General features: G+C 46.3%; 1 protein-coding gene across 2 annotated transcripts in view; it reads left to right on the top strand.

The window, feature by feature from the left end:
* Nucleotides 1–18,207, top strand: part of GNAO1 (G protein subunit alpha o1) — a 140,196-nt gene that overhangs the window by 109,591 nt on the left and 12,398 nt on the right. Inside the window, exons 5-7 of one of the 2 annotated variants that reach the window (XM_079315793.1) lie at nucleotides 5,186–5,314; nucleotides 5,990–6,119; nucleotides 14,166–14,319. In XM_079315793.1, coding sequence (XP_079171919.1) covers nucleotides 5,186–5,314; nucleotides 5,990–6,119; nucleotides 14,166–14,319 — 413 coding nt within the window. The remainder of the gene's footprint in view (nucleotides 1–5,185; nucleotides 5,315–5,989; nucleotides 6,120–14,165; nucleotides 14,320–18,207) is intronic. The other variant, XM_079315794.1, reaches the window with a different exon arrangement.

Below are 18,207 nucleotides of genomic sequence, written 5' to 3'. Positions count from 1 at the left end.
TGGTAGGAGATACTACAAGAATCTACTCTGCTGTTGTAGAGCCACTACTGACATTCCCTAAACCCAAATGTTTATCCTCTGAACCCTTACTCTACTGTAACTAAATATTAAATGCTTTTAATGCTAAATATACATTTAATTTGATGTTCATCAGTGAAAGAAAGGAAGAAAATAAGGTGGAAGATAAGATCAGATACAGGCAGCCTTCCATCCATGAGCAAGGAAGAAGTGCTCAGGTAGAGCCATCTTTACATAATCATTTAGATTTAGATGAGATGGAGTCTACTCATGTCAACCTTGATTAAAAACTCAGCATTTGCCAGGACACAGTGTTGGAGCTGCCCCTTGAGTGCCTCAGTACACAGAGTCCAAAATAACCCAGCAGTGACTCAGCTGCATGTGTTGACAAATGGGGATCTGCTTCCTCATCAAATACAGCACAAGCCAACAAATCCAGGCTGGGGGATCCCACGCACACGTGGCCCTTCCTTCACAGAGGAGATGTGGCCAGAACTCAGGACAGCCATGATGGAGGAGCCACTGGGAAGGTGCTGCTGTCTCCAGGCTTGCTGTCCTGAAGCTCCAGCTCCCACTCCCTGCAGACCTGCCCCAGACCAAGACCCAGCTGTGGCTGCTGCTGCACCTCAGTTTGTGGAGCACTGAGGATGGTGTGAGCACCTGGGTGTGCACAGGGAGAGCTCAGTGATGCAAAAGCACTGCCAAGGTGTCACCCTCAAGGCAAGAAAAACCCAACAGACGTTAAACCATCTTACTGCCATTAACCTCAATAGATGTGAATGTCTGTCTGTGTAAGCTCTGCCGCAGGTATCCAGCCTTGACCACAGCCTGCAACCTCAGCTGCACTTCTTCATCCAAGAAAGCAGCCAGTGGAGCTTTTGGCATTGGCAGCACAGTCCTGGGAGAAGGTTCCTGTGGTAGCTGAGAGCCTGAGGAGGGGTCATTGGGCACGCACTGCACGTAGGCTGCTGCCACCGAGCTGTTCCCATGGGACACATGGACTAATGTTCCCTTTCTCCATGCCATGTCTCTGGCTTCAACACTGCTGCTACCAGATGCTTTTGGAAACAGCAAGTGAAGGAGCAATATTAGTGTGTATAGCTGTTCATTATCAACTAGCCTGTATTGAGTTCCTGCCTTTCTTAGCCTCTGTTCAATGATCTCCTCTCCCTGTATTTGTGAATTGCCATTTCCTCTGCATTTTGCTTTTAACAACATAAAATAGTTGGGCTTCACCTCCCTGAGCATGGTAAACTGAATGACTCAGAAACCTGCAATCTGCTTCAAAACAAAGCATTTAAAATAAAAGATATAAGCAGTAATGGAGCTGCTCGGCTCAGGAGCAGAAATGCTAGAGGGTTACTCATGTACTCACAAACCTTCTAACCTTCCTTCAGCATTTTTTAACCCCTGCAAATCCAGGGCAAGGCAGGCTGCAAGTAAGAGCTGATGTGTCATTTCAGATATGCTTCCACTCCAGTGTGCAAACCCTGGAGCTGGGAAATGGAAAAGCTCTGATGCCAGCACCGATGACGTGGAAGGGGGAGCCAGGCTCTCACTCCACAGCCTCCAAAGTGCTCTTATTTCTGCTGGTTAAACAGATGCCAGCTTCTGAGGGGATTATGTGTCATAGAGCCTGTTGGCTGTGACAACTAATTATCTCTCACAACAGTTTGGCCTTGAGATTTTCAGCTCAAAGGGCATACCAGCAGTGCTGCCACCCAGCACCATGTGTAGCAATTCGTCCCCACTTGGGTTTCCCTGTTCCCAAAGAGGTGGCACCTCCAAAGTACACTGTCCTCCCCCAGCACAGGCTCACACCAGCAGGTCCTTCCAAGCAGCACTAGCAGGGAGCATCAGCACTCCAGTGAAAACTCAGAGGTGCTTCCAGCAGAAACCCAGGAGATCAAGCAGCAGCTAAAATCATCTCAGTTTCCAAGTAGCAGCCTGGCTGATCCTCCTATTCCCACAGTGTGTGGCACTGTGTGCCACACACTGGTGTGGCAGCCATGCAATGGCACACTCCTCCAGCTGAATTTCACAGGCTGCACACACCAACAGGGTTCAGCTCAGTGCAGCCAAGTGCAGAAAACATATCTGCCACAGCCCCAGTCTCTTTGTAGGGCAGAGCAGCCAAAGATTTAAACAGTTTTGGAATGCAGCCTCAAAACCAGCACTGAAAATGTTTTATAACTTAATATAAATTGATGGATGACCCCCATCGAGACTCCCAGGAACACATGAAAAGCAGACCCAGGCAGATGAGAGAATTTAAGTCATTGAGAAACACGCAGAGTGCTGGAAAAGACTAGAGATGAGGAAAGAGAGAAGAGAGGAGTTAACAGAAAAGGCAAAGGATGTATTGGCAAGCAGGTATTGGAGCTGCCAGGCTGGAGGCTTTGGTGTGAGAGGGACAGCAAGGCTTTAGACTTGCAGAGCTCAGCTCACCTGCATCCAGAAAAGGTTCAGTATGGGGGTACAGAGTATTCTTCTGCCAAGGACCACTTAAGCACTGGGGAGCAGGGGCTAGAGGGTCCCCAGCTGAGGGTCCCATGCAGATGTCCCAGCTAGGATCCATCCAAACTGGATGCTGTCAGGTAAGAGACAGCAGATGGGATGGATCCTGCTTGGCTCTATCATCCTGCCCTCTTGAGAGGCTGCCAGGCTGCACCAGCTTCCCCAAACCCAGAGAACTTGGGTGGAGCCAGACACGAGGCTGCATCACAAGGGAAGGGAGGCAAGGCTTTCCAAACCTCTGAGCCAAGTTGAATGCAGGATCAAAGCAAATCTGGAGCTGACTAGCTGTCAGGCAGCCAAGGGGAATGCTGTGTGGAAGAGCCATGGACTGGGCACACTGTAGTGTGAGTGAGAATGCCCTGAAATCCCTGCACACAGCCCAGGGTTTAGATGATTTGCTGCCATTCACCAGCAAATCACTGTCTCCATCACTGTGCTGATGAGGACCTGAGTCCTTTGGCCAGTTTGCAGTAAATTTCTTTGCTTGCTGTACTCCCAGCATAAAAGAAGGATTTAAAAAACAAGAATAATTAACAGGAAACGTTAAATTGAAGAGAGTTGGATCATCAGAAAATGCAGATAATGAGGATGGAGGAAGGGATAAAGGACTTCAGGGTACTGCCAAGAGCTGCAAGAGGAAAAGAAAATACCCCCTCTTAAACCTCAACTTTTTAATATCACCTTGAAGCACTCTGTTCCTGAGCACAGAGAGTCTGAGTCCCTGAACACCAGCACTGCAGAAATATCTCAGTCTGCAGGGCCCTGTGAAGAGATGCAGCTGTCTCTTAAATAACAGGAGTTGACACCAGTTGTGAATAGATGAGTGATCGTGGCTTCAGCCATCACAGCCAAGGATCTGATTTCAGATGAAGCCCCATTCATCCATCCAGTGCCCAGCATAGGGTTATTAAAGGAGCTTCTGTCACAAAACCACAATGCCTTTAAATGCTTGAAAAAGGGCACTACAAAAATAAGCCTGCTTGGCTTATATACTTTTCTCTGGGTGACGTGATTCTTGGAATTGTTTAGCAAAAACAAATTATAAATATGATGGGTAGGGAAAACACGTGATACAAGCAGGATGAGGTTTGTATTTGACCTTAGTGTGGAGTTTGGCTGTCTGTTGTTCCAGGCTTGTGGGGTAGGCATGAGAGACAGTGGCAGGGAGTTTTGTTGGGTAGCAGAGTGCATAGCCTCAGCTCACCAGGTGTCCTGCTCTGGAGCCCTGGCTCAGTGCACTCCCTCCAGGACACAAATGGAAAATCATTCCTGGTTTGGATACAGCACAGACAATCTGGCTGTCTTGAGTGAATGGTTCCAGCTCATACCATATCACACTCACCAGCAACCTCTTACCTGAGACAACAAAGTCTTTTCCTTCTCTGCAACTGTGCAGCTCCTCTTACTACTTTTTATTCTCTGCCTGTTGCATTGGGCAAAACTGCCATCTTCTGGCACCTGAATAGGTGCCCTCCTGTTCTGCCACCAGCAGCCACCTCCTGCCCCACTGCCTCTCTGGGTGACATCCAGGCACAGGGATCAAAAGATCACTGTTCATGCACAGACATGCTCTATTATACCCACAATACATTGAAAGCATCTCAGAGCATTAGATTGATGCTCCTGGGGCTAGAGGTGGGCATTTATCCCCTGTAATGCACATCAAACCCCTTTTAGGAGAAACTGGAGTGTCTGTGTGCAGGCTTAATGGTGGTGAGAAAGACTGCTGTGTGATGCAGGTCTGTGTTTATAATTCATACTAAATGGTAATCCAAATTCCTATTTTCTTTATAATTGTTTTTTAAAATTGTCTTGAATGTGGATGGAAAACTGGATTGTGGTCATATGTGCAAAGATGTTGGGTTCCCCTGCACAAACGTTTCATGCCAAAAGACAAGATTTCCTACCCCAAGTTTCAGCCTAGGGAGGCATTGCCTATGTTCATAGATTTTAAGCCTAAAGCAGAATAAAGTTACATGTTTTAAACTTCCAAGCATTTTAGAAAGTTAAATCTCCTCTCTGTTCCCCCAAAGCCTCAGTTTGTACTCCCAGATTATCACTATTTAAGTGGAGTCCTGGATTCTTTCCAAGAGCTGCATCTCCTGCAGCCCCAGCTTTTTGCTGGATTTCAAACTGAAGCAGTGACTCACCTGTGCAGATTCATCTCCCTTCATTTGAGCTGACTGAAAGCAAGGCATGGCATGTCCCTCCCTCCCTTCCCAGCACAGAGAGAGTCATGTCCAAAGGGGATTCAACCTGTGTGTTCTGGGAGCAAGACCTGAATAAACCTTTGCAGAAGAAGGTGTGTGTACAGGATCCAGGACAATGGACTGATTGGGACCCTTGTTCTTCAGGGAATAAAAATAGCAAGTTAATATTAAAACTGTGTATTTTCACAAATTGCAGGCGGGACTCACAACACACCATGCTTAATTTCCTGCTTTCAGTTCCCTATCAGATTTTATGCTTAGCTTACTGAGGTTTGTTTTTCCCCAGAATAGGACTTTTTTTCCTTTAGCTACAGTACATTCAGCCATGAAAAATTAGATTGAAAAAGATTAATAGGAAGCTGAAGGATTCATGTGAGATTGACAAAGATTAATGTGTGCCTTATTCTTAGCTGTTTTCTTTTTCTTTTCCCTTCTCTTAGCTACCTAGACAGCTTAGATCGAATTGGAGCTGCAGACTACCAGCCCACGGAGCAGGATATCCTCCGAACCAGGGTCAAAACAACTGGCATCGTAGAAACCCATTTCACATTCAAAAACCTCCACTTCAGGTTAGTCTAAAACTGAACAGTGGATTTTCAGAACAACTGTTTATCATGGGGTTTCCCTATAGTTCCTAAAGGAGAAGTTGTTAAATTGCTGGTTAATGCATGGACAGAAGACACAGCATTTTAGAGAGTGAACAATATGAAAAGCTTGGCAATTCGGTCTTGAAAATTGCTGCCTGTAAGATAGAAGCTCATGACAGCTTCTTCTAACCTAAACAACAACTCTTTGTTGGAATATATAATATAAGATTGACCCCCAAATCTGATCAAGCCTCATAAATGCAAAAATATTTGGCCAGATCTTTTTTCTTAAGTGGATCAGTCACATAGTTAACACAGTAGATTGACCCTCATGATGCCACCCAGTAGAGAGAAGAGGGCACAAAGACAGAAAGCCACACACAGACAGTACTTAGGGCATATGAAAGTCAAGAGTGTGTGGTGTCCACCTCCTTTGGCACCCAGCATGCTGCTCAGGCTCTCCCACAGATCCCCACATCCCTGTCTGTAACTGCTCCTCCCAGTCCTCCTCTGGCTCTGGAGGAGACCAAGCTGGCAGTGACAGACCCACTGCTTTGTGTTTGGAGCGCCCAGGGCCCGTGTGGTCAGAGAATGGCCAGACTGCTGAAGTTCCCAGGTGGGCAGGGAGGAGTGGTGATGGTGCTCCCTGTGCTGCAGGCTCTTCGATGTCGGGGGCCAGCGGTCAGAGCGCAAGAAGTGGATCCACTGCTTCGAGGATGTCACAGCCATCATCTTCTGCGTGGCGCTGAGTGGCTACGACCAGGTGCTCCATGAAGACGAGACCACGGTGAGTCTAACTGGGCCCTGAGGCCCCACAGCTCTTTATGGGATACTGCATAGCCAGCAACTCCTCTGAGATCACCCAATGCTCCCTGGGGTGCTGCAGTAATGTGCTTTTGTCCGTCGCTCCCCCTTGACTCTGAAATCCTGGGGAGATCTCTCCTCCTTCACTGTCTTTGATGTGAACTCTGCGTGCCCAGGTAATGCTTCCGTACACTGGTAAAGGCATTGTGCTTTGCTTCTCCTTTCTAGCCAACCTGTGTTTTCAAAATGCATTACAGGACACCCGATAACCAGCAAGGGGACACAGCTGGGTGGGCTTTAAAGCAGGGAAGCAGTCAGGCCGTGGTGCAGAGGTGCAGGACAGCAGTGCACCCTCGGGGCTCAGCCCAGGAATATAACCTATTTCTTCAGGCTACAGAAATTTGTTTTCCTTAGTGAGGATGGAACTGTTTGAGTCCTCAAGTAATTTGCTCTAGGAGAGATTTTATGACTTCCCACTGTGACATTAGGCTCAAAATACCATCTGGAAATAAAGCTGGTGAGGACCTGTGTGCTCCCTGGTATTAGAGAGCAATTAATACAAGTGAATTGAATACACAAAAAAGTATGCAGTAAGACTCATTACTGTATTCTGACCATTCATTCAGTATGATGGGGATGCATGTTTTTGGGACTAATGACAACTGTTGTGGGCACCCAGTTACATTTGTCTAATGAAAAGGAATTGGAAGCCATACCCAGACTCAGTAATGATTTCATTGGTGCCCAATCTGCAGCAGCAGCATGAAATGCTCGCCCCTGCCAGCTCTGTCTCTCTGAGGCTTTTTATTCTCCTGCTGGTAGAGATGTCAGGCTTGCAGGAAGCTGTGAATAAGGATGGAATCAAGGGAAAGGTTGCTGTTAAGTGATGCTTGTCTTGTCCCAAAAGGTCTAGGGGTACTGTGGTTTCTAGCCTCTGAGCCAGGTTTATGAGTTCTAGCAAACTTTGTTGAAATCACCTAGTTGTTTGAATCATATTGGTGCCAGAATTCTGGGTGATAATAACATTACCAGTCACAGGACTGGTAACAGCATGAAGCTGTGTCAAGAAGTTCAGGCTGGAAATTAGGAAGAAGTTCTTCACCCAGAGTGTGGCACTGGAAGAGGCTCACCAGGGAAGGGGTCACAGCACCAAGCCTGACAGAGTTCAAGAAGCATTTTGACAACGCTCTCAGGCACATGGTGTGACTCTTGGGGTTGTTCTGTACAGGCCCAGGAGTTGGACTGAATGGTCCTTGTGATTCTGTGATCATGACTGTGTCTCCCTCCAATCCAACTGAGACACTCTACATCCTGTCATGTCCACTTATTTATAATTCCCAGTTGTCTCCTCCCTTTGATCCTGGCCCTGATACATTCAAGGATGCTCAGCTCTGTAGGATTTACTGGGAAGGAACCAAAATCTCCTGATGTGATTTGAAAACTCCAGCCATTAGCTCAACACTATAGAGCTCTGCAGCTGGGCAACAAAATCAGCCAGAAGTCATAGAAGAACACAGAGGGAGAGGGCAGGTCCAGGGCACAGGGAGCAAAGCTGTGATATGAGTAGAGAGCAAGGTGCTCTGTAGGTATAACTTGGATTGTGACACCCAAATTGTGAAGCCAAAGGCAGCTTTTAATACAGGTCACCTTTAGGTGCCCATCTACACAAGTCAGAGCCTGTGATTCAAAGCCATGGGGCACAAAATGGAATGGCCTGAATGTCTGTGCCATTTTTTAAATGTCAGCCTTATCTCTGCTCCTCTGAACTGGAGGTTAGAGCATCTCTCCTGGGGAGAGCCCTGCCAGTGATTGTGCCTCACCCAGCACCATCCCAGAGCCAGCTCAGCCTCCCCCCTGAAGTGCCACGCTGCAGAAACTGGGATTTATGCATCTCCAACTTTCCCTTTGCAGCAGGAGAGCAGCCTGGTGCAGCTCTGGCACAGCACTGACATTTGCTTGCTATTTCAGTCCCTGCTCACAACACATTTTGGGGGATGCTGAGCAACAGGAGGGCAGAGGCAGCTGCTGCTCATTTACACATTCGGCGTAAGCGGGAAAAGGATTCGGCATCGGCACCGCCACGCCGGCAGGACGCCCCTGCCTAACCCAAATAAACAGCCCTGAGCAAGGGCACCGATGCACTCAGGGAAAAACAGTGCTGCTGGATCTTGCCTGCCCTGTTATATCCCCATCACAAATGGCAGGTGGAAAACGTGCCACCCACAGACCCATCCCAGGAGAACCCCCAAGCATTTGGCCCCCTCCTTGGTAATGTGGTGCCTCTCCAAAAAGCCAACAGTAAAACAGCATCTCCTCAGTCAGCTGATTTGCTGTCTGCATCCGTCACATCTGCTGGCTTTAATGACGTCAATCAGCTTTTATTGCTTCTCACTTGGAAAACACAAAGAGGAGGCAGCTGAGCAAGTGAACTGGATGCTGCTCCTCCAGCTTCATTTTTTAGAGATGCTTGCTACAGTCCAGGCACTTGCAGCTGTGTTGAGCCACTGAAGGTGTGGGGGCTGTACATGTCTCCATCAGTGTGAAAGGACTCATTGCTGGCATGGAGCCAGGAGAGGGAAAGAGCCCAACTGCATATCAGGGTCCAATAAAACCCATCCAAAGCTGGGTGCATGTAGAGAATGGCTTTTCCTTCTGCGCTTAGCACCCTGTTGTCAACAAGCACAGGATTTCACAGGTGCTTTTTTGCACTTCTCTAAGTCAAACCACACTTTAGGTGGAGGAAACTGCAGTTCAGATGCAGTCAGCATCACGTGGACCAGGGACAGTCTCACCTTGGTAAGCTCCAGGTGGGTCAAGTGTAGGGTCAGTTTGTCTCACTGAAAAAAGCTCACAAATGGGTTTGTTGTGAATCCTTTCCAAGGAGCTGGTTGAAGGCAGAGTGAAACACTCTCTGACCTGTCCCTGCCCTTAAAATTCAAACACAGCTCTCTGCTTGTAAAGTTGTTTTGAGGGTTATTGTGCTCTTTGTTTTAAAAGACTGAGCACCCATCCTCCTGCAGCAGCTAAACCAAGACTGTTGTGTTTGAAGCTGTCCCTGCTCCTTAAAGGCAGGCAGTCTTTTATAAGGGATGCATTTTCTCTCTAATTTCCCTGTCACAAAGAGCCACACAGCAGGAGTCAAGGCAAGCATAAAGCAAAGAAAGAAAACTTTCTGCATCTGTGATTTTTAGTCCCATACACCCATAAAGATCACACTTTTCACAGAAACTCCCAGTACTGATGACTCCAACTTTTCCTGTTGCTTCCAACACCTTATGCTGCTGTTGGCAGATCTAAACTGTGTCCCTGTGTGCCCAGCTCCCAGGGGAAAGGAACAAGGCATGAGAGAGATTCAAGCAATGCCTTCATCAGTCCCATTGCTGCCAGCCACAGCCCAAGCCAGAGCTCATGTGGCAAAATGGTACCTTCTGCCCAGCCCATCCAACTCACAAGGCACTGCCCTCAAGGTATTACACCTGCCTGTGCCTTTACCAAGTCCTTCACAAGGAGCTGCCAGGCTCTCTGCCACATTTGTACACAGTGGGAACATCCTGCTTTAACTGGCAGAACACCTCCCTGGATTATGTCTTTGCATAACAAGGCTGTTTTGTCTCATTTGTGACATTTTTTTTGTTTCATAAGTTGAGGTTACAGAAGGAAAAGCCTCATCTCTGTAATTTGGGCAGAAAGAAGGGCAGCTGTATCACTCAGTGAAACTAGAGATGATTCACAAAGGTAGATTTCCAGTGTTCTTTCTAAATAGAATTCCTTATGGAATTTTTTAAAAAACAGCAATGGAACGGGACCTGCCACGGGAACTGAGACTATCCTCTGTTTTTTACCTTGCAAATTCAAAGGAGTCATGGCAAGAGAAGGAGATGTTGATGCTGCACATTGCTGCCTCCAAAGCTAAGATATTTAGGTCAACCATATCTAGCCAAGACATGCAGGTGTTGTTGCTGAGGATGGGATGGGTGGGAGGCTCTGTGCTGGTAACCCTTGGTGTGCATTAGTGTTGGTCTGTTGGTTTGTATTGTACAGCATGACCTGGTTAGCATGCTCTCTCTGCTGTCATTGGGCAAGGAAAATGCAATTGCAGTGCTCAGAAATTGCCTTAGGAGAGACAAAGCCCAAGTGGCTTGGACATCTTAGGAAATATAAGCAGGAGGGGGAATATGGAGTTGCTGTGCTTAGGATAACCATCAGTGTCCTTACAGTTGGCGTGACAGCTAGCACTTAATCACCAAGGAAAACAGAAAATATTGAATCAACTGGGTGTTGCAGAAAACACCAGGTCTCCTCCCATGCTCTGGTAAAAAAAATGTGGTTTTTATGAGCGTGTTTCTGCCTGGCCAGAGTCTTGACTGCAGCATCCTTTCCCCTCATGCTGAGTGAAAAGCTGTTTGCTCTTCACATCAATGACAGGAGCACAGCTGTGCAATGACATCTGAACGCAGCTATGAGCAATTCTCTCTCTTGTCCTGTGCAGCAAAAGTTAACTGGACTTTGAATATGTATGGATGAATGGTTACTTCTCTGTAATGTGGTTGTTGGTGCTGCTTTTCTTGTTGGGATATGAAATATTTGCCAAGGTAAGGAATTAAAACACCAGTTTTGAAATAGGAAGTGACATTAAGAAATTAATGGCTGAAGAGCTCTTCCCTTAATGATAGACCCAAATAAAGTGATAAATAGCAGCATGATCGGTCCAAAAGCAGGTGATATAATTTGTGTCACTTCATCTAAAAGTGTGAGGAGTGTAACCTTTAGTGCTTTCTAGCAGAATAGGCACCTCTCCCCCATCACAGAGAAAGGGGCCCCAGGCAAGTTTTAAAGGACTAAATTGGCCTTCCACTGTGGATTTACTGGGAGGAGGGAGATTATTTGGGGAATTTAACTTCTTACTCCTCCTTTAGCATCAGTCTGTCCTTTTACATATGGTACCCAGACACTGCTTCCTCATCCTTGCCTCTGCACCTGGGTCTGCCTGAGCTGTTGGAGGGCTCCTACAAGCATCTACTGAACCAGTAACACTTGGAAAGGGAAAGGAAAGGGAGACAGTGAGGATTCCTGATGCTATCCAGCACCAGGAGAGCTTGTGTCCATGTGTGGGCTTCCAGAAGCCCTCCTGGGATGCAACAGCATTTCCCATATGGTGTCCAGGTATGACAACAGAAGCATCCATGCCTGCTCACCAGAATATTGCGCTGCACCTTTGCCACACACAGAAAGCAATCTATGGCTTTTGAATGTCATCTTCTGGCTTTGGAATGATGTAATCTCTTTAGTGATGGGGAAAGAAAAGCTGGATTTTAAGACCAAAAAATTTCCCACATAAATACGGATGAGTGGGCAGAGTAGATCATTATGTTTACTTGTCTGGCTGGCGAAGCCGGAGGAAAATCAACATGTAGAGATCAGAAAGCCAGGTCAGACACCCTTAGGAAGCTTTGAATCTTGTTTCTGGAATCTGAAAGGAATAGAGGTGATTTAGTTTAACCTTCATGTTGTAGTGGGATGTATTGGTTTGTGCTGTGTGTATATGATTCTGTGATTCTATATTCTTGTTACCACTGAACAATAAGAGTCACTATTTCTTGCCAAAACAGTCTCATCTGCTAACATGCATTAATGCACATTGATCAAACTGGATAAGAGAAGTAGGAGGACTTTTGTAGGATCCTTACATAGTCTTACAACTGTAGAAAAGTTGGCTTCACCTAACCATGAAGCTCAGCTCAGAAGTCTTCAGCTTCTGGTTCTTAGACAAATGCAATAGTGTTCCCCATGCCATGAAGAGCAGTTTTACCCCTCTGCTCTCCACAAGGGCTGTGCAGTGTGGCAGCTGTGGCATGAGGCTGCTCAGGTGGCTGATGGCTGCTGCAGATGATCTGTGGGTTTAGCCCACAAGCAGCATTCACGTGTTTCTCCACGCTTTTAGTTTAAATCAGCAAGGATGATAAAAATGTCATTTAAAATGTTCTGTAAGGGACTCTGCTTTTAAAAAATGGTTAATTGTATTTGCTTTCTGTTCCCCTGACCACCCTCCACTTCATTTTTTCCTCCCAAAGGCTTTGGGTATCCAAGCCTGCACAAAACCTTTGTATACCAGGTTTTTATGTGGTTACAATTTCGGCACCACAAGTAGCAAAGAGGAGCATTGCTCCAGGGGTTCCCACACCAGCCACTACCAAATGGGTTAGCAAAAAACAACCCACAGGCACAGGATGATCCAGATAAGCAACATGTTGCAACTGATACCCAATGAGCAAATGGATTTTTATGTTTGTACGTGATCGCGTCGTCCCTGTGCGTCGATACAGATACAAACAGTGGGGAAAGGCACAGTCATTGCAGACAGGACACAGCAAATCACAAGTGTCCTGTTTCACTCTGGGCTGGATCAGGTGTTTCTTTCATCCACAGAGTCTCTTCTATCTATGTAAAACCTTCAGTAGATGCTAAAGCATATCAATGAAAAGGAATGTGTTAATCAGTGAAGTGCTGGGATCAACTTTATACCAGCACAGGTGTGAAATGGAGTGGGAGAGGGGTGAAGGCCCCGGCTGACTCATGTACCACTCCACATTCCCAAATCCAGGGCTGGGGGCAACAGGACATGCTGCACCCACCCCAAACCCCCTCCAGTACCAAGCCCGTGCAGGCTGTTCTCTCCGGTGTCTCTGTGGTGGTGGCTGTAACCATTTCTTGCGCACTCTGGCGGGTTTGGGAGTGCTGTCCTGAGGAGCTCCCGCTGGGAAAGGCCGAGGAGCCGGTGTGGTCTGTGCCATGCTTTGCCTTTGATAACCCCCTGACTCTCGGGTGTGCTTCGTCCTCACCGCGCCTGCTCTCCGCGGCTCCGGCTGAGACGGCCACGCGACCGGCCAAACGTCGCCAGCCTCGGCACCTCCACTGCTTTTCCTCGGCCGTCTGACCTTATCTAGCCAAACAAAGGCCAAAAAATGAGCATTTGAGAGACCAACCAAATTTGGCAGGTATGAAGCTTCTCTTGAACTGAGAAAAAAAAAAAAAGAAAAACCGAATTGAGAGTTGAAAGCAGCGGGGAACATGACACTTGGTTGACTTTGCCGTGAGCTCTTTCCACCACCATAAACCCATGTGGGGGACTTTGCAACTCTCTAACTGGTCTGGTTTTTTCATTCTTCTTATCTCTCTCTTTTTCTGTGTCCTTTTTTGCATGACCTATAACCAAAAAGCTGACTTCTTGCTGTGCGTACATTTGGATGTATGGCTCTTCTGCTAATCTTCTTCTAGAGGCATGAGCTAACATCAGTGGTAGCCTGACTTCTAGTCTGGTTGTTCTTAGATGTTCTTTGTTATGTTTTTCCTTTTTATACTATTTTCTCTTCCTTTTTCACTTTTTTTCCTCTCTGCGAGACTTTCTGTTGAGCCGTCTTCCAAGAGAACTAAAACAAAAAAGTTTAAAAATTAAAAGCTCAACAACAGACAACACTAAACACAATAACAAAACCAGGCAAAGGTCACGGCAAGGTCATTTCCAAATTTATGTCACCTTGGTGTCTGCTTCCAACTCTAGATTAATTCAAGGATCTACCAGTCCTTGGTTAATGTATCCAACCAGTTGTGTGCCGCACACATTCGAGAAAGTGGAAAAAACATTTTACAAAAATTATTGAAAACGTTTTAGAAAATCTGCATGAGCTACACCAACACATAAATCTGATCAAAGGGCAAAAATAATTCTCCATCCATGCATGGTGCATGATGATTTCTATGAGCTGGGATCCTATAAATTAATGTTATGCAAAATCAAACAGCTCTGTATTGTTAAATGCCCTTAAGTTACTAATTGTATGTCAAATGTAATAGGGATTGCATCTGTGTATGTATATGTTCAGCTGTATGTATACATAAATTTATTATGTATATTGTAGATTTTCTTTTTTGTTGCTTTCCTCCTTAATTTAGTTGTTTTAGATTTCCCTACATGTTGAACATGCCTGGGTTGCTGGCTTTGGCCTGATGTGATCTTTCCTTTCTATTGCAGAACCGCATGCACGAATCTCTGAAGCTTTTTGACAGCATCTGCAACAACAAATGGTTCACAGACACATCTATCATCCTGTTTCTAAATAAGAAGGACATATTTGAGGAGAAAATTAAGAAATCTCCACTGAGTATCTGCTTTCCTGAGTACACAGGTAATGAGAAATGTGGCTGTACAGGAGTGCTTAGTAAAGGGACCACAGAGCTCTCCCCAGGCAGGCTGATGCTGTGGTGCATCACAGGAATGAGGCCAAAGATGCAGAGCTAGAGCTCCCATTGACTTCACTACAGGTTTTATTTTAGTATGTGCCTAAGGATCACCCCACCATGGTCCACTTAAAGCAGGAGGGTGACTTCACCAAAGTTCTTTGCTGGCAAAGGGTCACCACCACTGATTCAGGTGTCTGATCTGCACCTCACCAGTGTTTGATGCCAAGCCAACACCTGCAGGTGTGGGGCTGCTGTGCACTCCCCAAACCCATGTGCATTGGTTCCCTGTGTCACACAGGGTCATGAACCTTCTTGCAGGTCTCTCAGAAAGGTGCAGAGAGTGTAACCATTATAAATGGGTCACTGGTCTCCAGGAGACCAGCACAGGGTTTGTTAGGCTGCCCTCAGCTGGAGTACAGCTTTGTTCTTTCATACCCAACCATGCTCCCTCATGGTCACAAGAAGAATCTCTCTGCAGTTTCTGGCCATTTTCTCCACTTCCAGGCACTGTGGGACTGTAGAATCATCATGATCCTGGAAACATTCATGTCCAGGCTGGATGGGGCTCTCAGCAACCTGACCTGATTAAAGGTGTCCCTGCTCACCCTGGGTTAGATTAGGTGACCTTTAAAGATTCCTCCAAACCCAGACCATTCTATGATTCCCTGGTCTGCTCTCCAGTATGCAGACAGCAGGTCTCACTGCTTCAGCTCAAGCAATACATTTTCATCACATTGGTTGAAGAGTCCCCAGTTTTGCTCTCAGGTTTGCTGACATCAAGCATCTGGACATGAAAGGTCCAGTTAATTTCCAGTTAAATGCAGGTAGAAAAATCATATTCTGATCTTCCCACACCTCTTAACCCATGGTGCAGGCAGAGGAGAGCCACAGTGAGCCATGCCCTGAGCTTGGCTGGGGAGAAGAAGGCCTTGGTGACCCTGAGTTGAGAGCAGGAGCTCTGGGATGGGCAGTGTGCAAGAAGCCCCTGCTCCTGAGCCTGCCTGGCATCTGACCTGCTAATGATGGGAGTACATCACCCATGCAAAGGCTATAGCTGCACCCTGCTGCTTCCCTCTGCATCTCACCAGTTTCCACAAACCCTCATTACCATTCTGAGATGGCACAAAAATAAACTTTTATCGTCATGAATTATTTAAACTCACCGGAGACATCCAGATGAATCAAGGCAACAGACAGAAAAGCCAATCTCTTTGTCAGGAAACACAGTTGTGAACCAGGAGCACCAGGAGTGTCACAGTTCTGGGCAGGCCAACAAATTATTAACCAGAGCTTCTTATCTCTGAGCACTCTGATTTTTCACTGTGAATAGACAAAAGTGATCCCTCATTGCTGCTTTGGGCTGAATGGTGTGTGGCCATGGAGCTGAATAACTGCAGCTGAATTCAGAACATCTGCAGGCTTCCTCTCTGGGGAAGATTTTGGTTTTTGTCACTACCAGCACATTTCAGCCATCCCGTCATCTGCTTGGTCCAGACAGAACCAACATATTCCCAACACATTTGTCTGAAAAGATCTAATCATGGAAATTTCAGTCTTTACAGCTGAGCTCACAATGATGCCTACCCCAAATTTTCCTGGTTGCAAATTAGATTGCTGCTTTTGGATGGCTTGTAGAGCAGCTCATCACCATCTTCTTTATAGCAGTGCTTCTGTGTACTGGATGGTTTCTGTCGTGTCCTCTTCCCTTTTCTCAGTGAAGCAAACCTTCACCTCTCACTCCTTCCTGATCATATTTTGTGCACCTGGTTTTGTAGATCTTCACTAATGTTTCCCAGAAAGTTCAGTCTGAAATAACATCCTTACTGAACCCCTGATGTCAGAGAGACTAGAACAAGAAGGAATGTCATTTTACATATTCCTTCCCAAGCTATCCCAGCCCAAGAGGGAAGTTCAGTGGGGGAGGCAGATATTCATACACATGGAGCTAAGCTCTTGGCTGCTTAAAGAGAGGAAAGCAAAGCTTCTGTCTGGAGCACTTCAGCTGCAAGTGAACCAAGCCAATCTTCCCCAAAGGTGCTCTAAATTCCTTCAAGATGCTTTTCTGGAAGCTGGGAGTTCTCACAGTGCCAGAGACCCTGAACAGATCTCCTGTCCCTCTTGTGCCATCAGAGAGGGCAGGAGGTCTGACTGCTGAAAGTCCTTTTACTGATCCAACAAGGATCTGAGGTGAATTCTCTCACCCCCAGGTGTTCAGCAAAGCTGTTATGAGTTAGCTCTGCTAATATTCAGCCCAGGCTTCAGCCCCAAGCACACACTTCAGCCTGCTTTGCTGGCCACAGCCCACAGGATGAAATCTTTGTGGCCTCATGAAAAAGCAACATTATTAGAATGTTGCCCTGGAGTTAAAAAGAATTATTTGATAAAAGCCTATAAACTGAAAAAGCAGACTTTCAACATCACAAGTAGGTTCTACAAAATGCTTTTAATGAAATGAAATTTCTGATGTCCATTAATTCTGCTGACAGGGAATTATTAGAAGACTGCATTCACAAATTTGCCTGCTGTTTGCTGGAGCACTGTTTCCATCCCCTTAATTCATACATGCTTTTAACTAATCCACAATACTTAGTGAAGCAGCAGCAGAATCCATGGCTTGATTTAAACCAAGCTGGCATTAGTGATTCTCTGCTCTCCTAGACAGAATCAAGCATCTAAATCCTCATGTCTTTGAACAACCAACTTCCTGTTCATAAAACACCCTCCTGGTTGTGCTCAGCATGTGGAACTGATTCTCTATACAGCTCTTCATGGAAGAATCTGCTCCCAGAAAAAACTTTCCTTCTCTTACTTCACCCTTTTTCTCAAGTCTTCATTAACCTGTCTTCAATCAGCAGTACATTTGTGTGCAGGTGGGTTTTCCTAGAGCAGCTGCCTTCCACCACAGCACATCTCCAGCCCCAGCAAGCTTCTCTCTAGCAAATAACATCATTTCCCATCAGTGAAGCATCATGGAGAGAAAGGGACCCCAAGGCAGTAGCAGTGTTACTGTTGTAGAGCCTTTTGGGGGTCAGGCAGGGCCTGGCAGTGCTGGGAGCTGCACTCCAGGCCAGCCAGAGCCTTCATCAGCCTTAAGGAGGTGCCCAAGTGGAGCCATGTGTGTGATCAGGGTCAGAGCTGGCCAGAGGAGAAAGGATCTACTCATTTGCATTACTCCTTCTAAGCTTTTTTTAGCACAAAATTTGAGGATTAATGAGGTTTGGCACAGGCATCTCTATATATCAAAACAAGAAACTCCTCTCAGTGTGATTTTAGGCATGGCTGTAGCAGAGAGTACTGCAATCCTAATTCCTGAAAAAAAAAAAAAGGGACATTCTGTATCAGTCTTTTTGTTGGGTTTTGGGGTATTTTTTTGACAAAAACCCATTTTTCTCTGGAACAGAGGCTGGATCTTTTCATGTCCCTTTCTCTCAATGATTTAGAGAAAGGAGGGCACAGCCACCAATACTGCCCTCAATTCATGTTAACTCCTCCATCAAAAACTGAAGCTTTAATCAAAAAAGATCTAAAAAGGGAGAACAGCTAAGCCTTTTCCCTAGGTCAAACACTTACTGCATTTCTGGCAGGTTTCTTCCCTTTTTGTCACCACGATGTGGAATTTCTTCCATCACAGCCTGTTTAACACTCAGCTCCCCCATCCATTTCATCTCTATAAACAGCAACTCAGAATAAAAATACAGCTGAGCTGACAGTCAGGGAGCATCTCCTGCCTGGCAGCACTCCTGGCTGGTAGCAGAGTCCATCCCTGAGATGGAGGGAGGGCACCTGTGCTGCAGCAGCTGCCCAGTCCCCGCTCCAGGTGTTTGCAGCTGGGG

This window comes from Erithacus rubecula (genome assembly GCF_903797595.1).
Source record: "Erithacus rubecula genome assembly, chromosome: 12".
Classification (NCBI taxonomy): domain Eukaryota; kingdom Metazoa; phylum Chordata; class Aves; order Passeriformes; family Muscicapidae; genus Erithacus; species Erithacus rubecula.
This window is presented reverse-complemented; position numbering and strand designations above follow the sequence as displayed.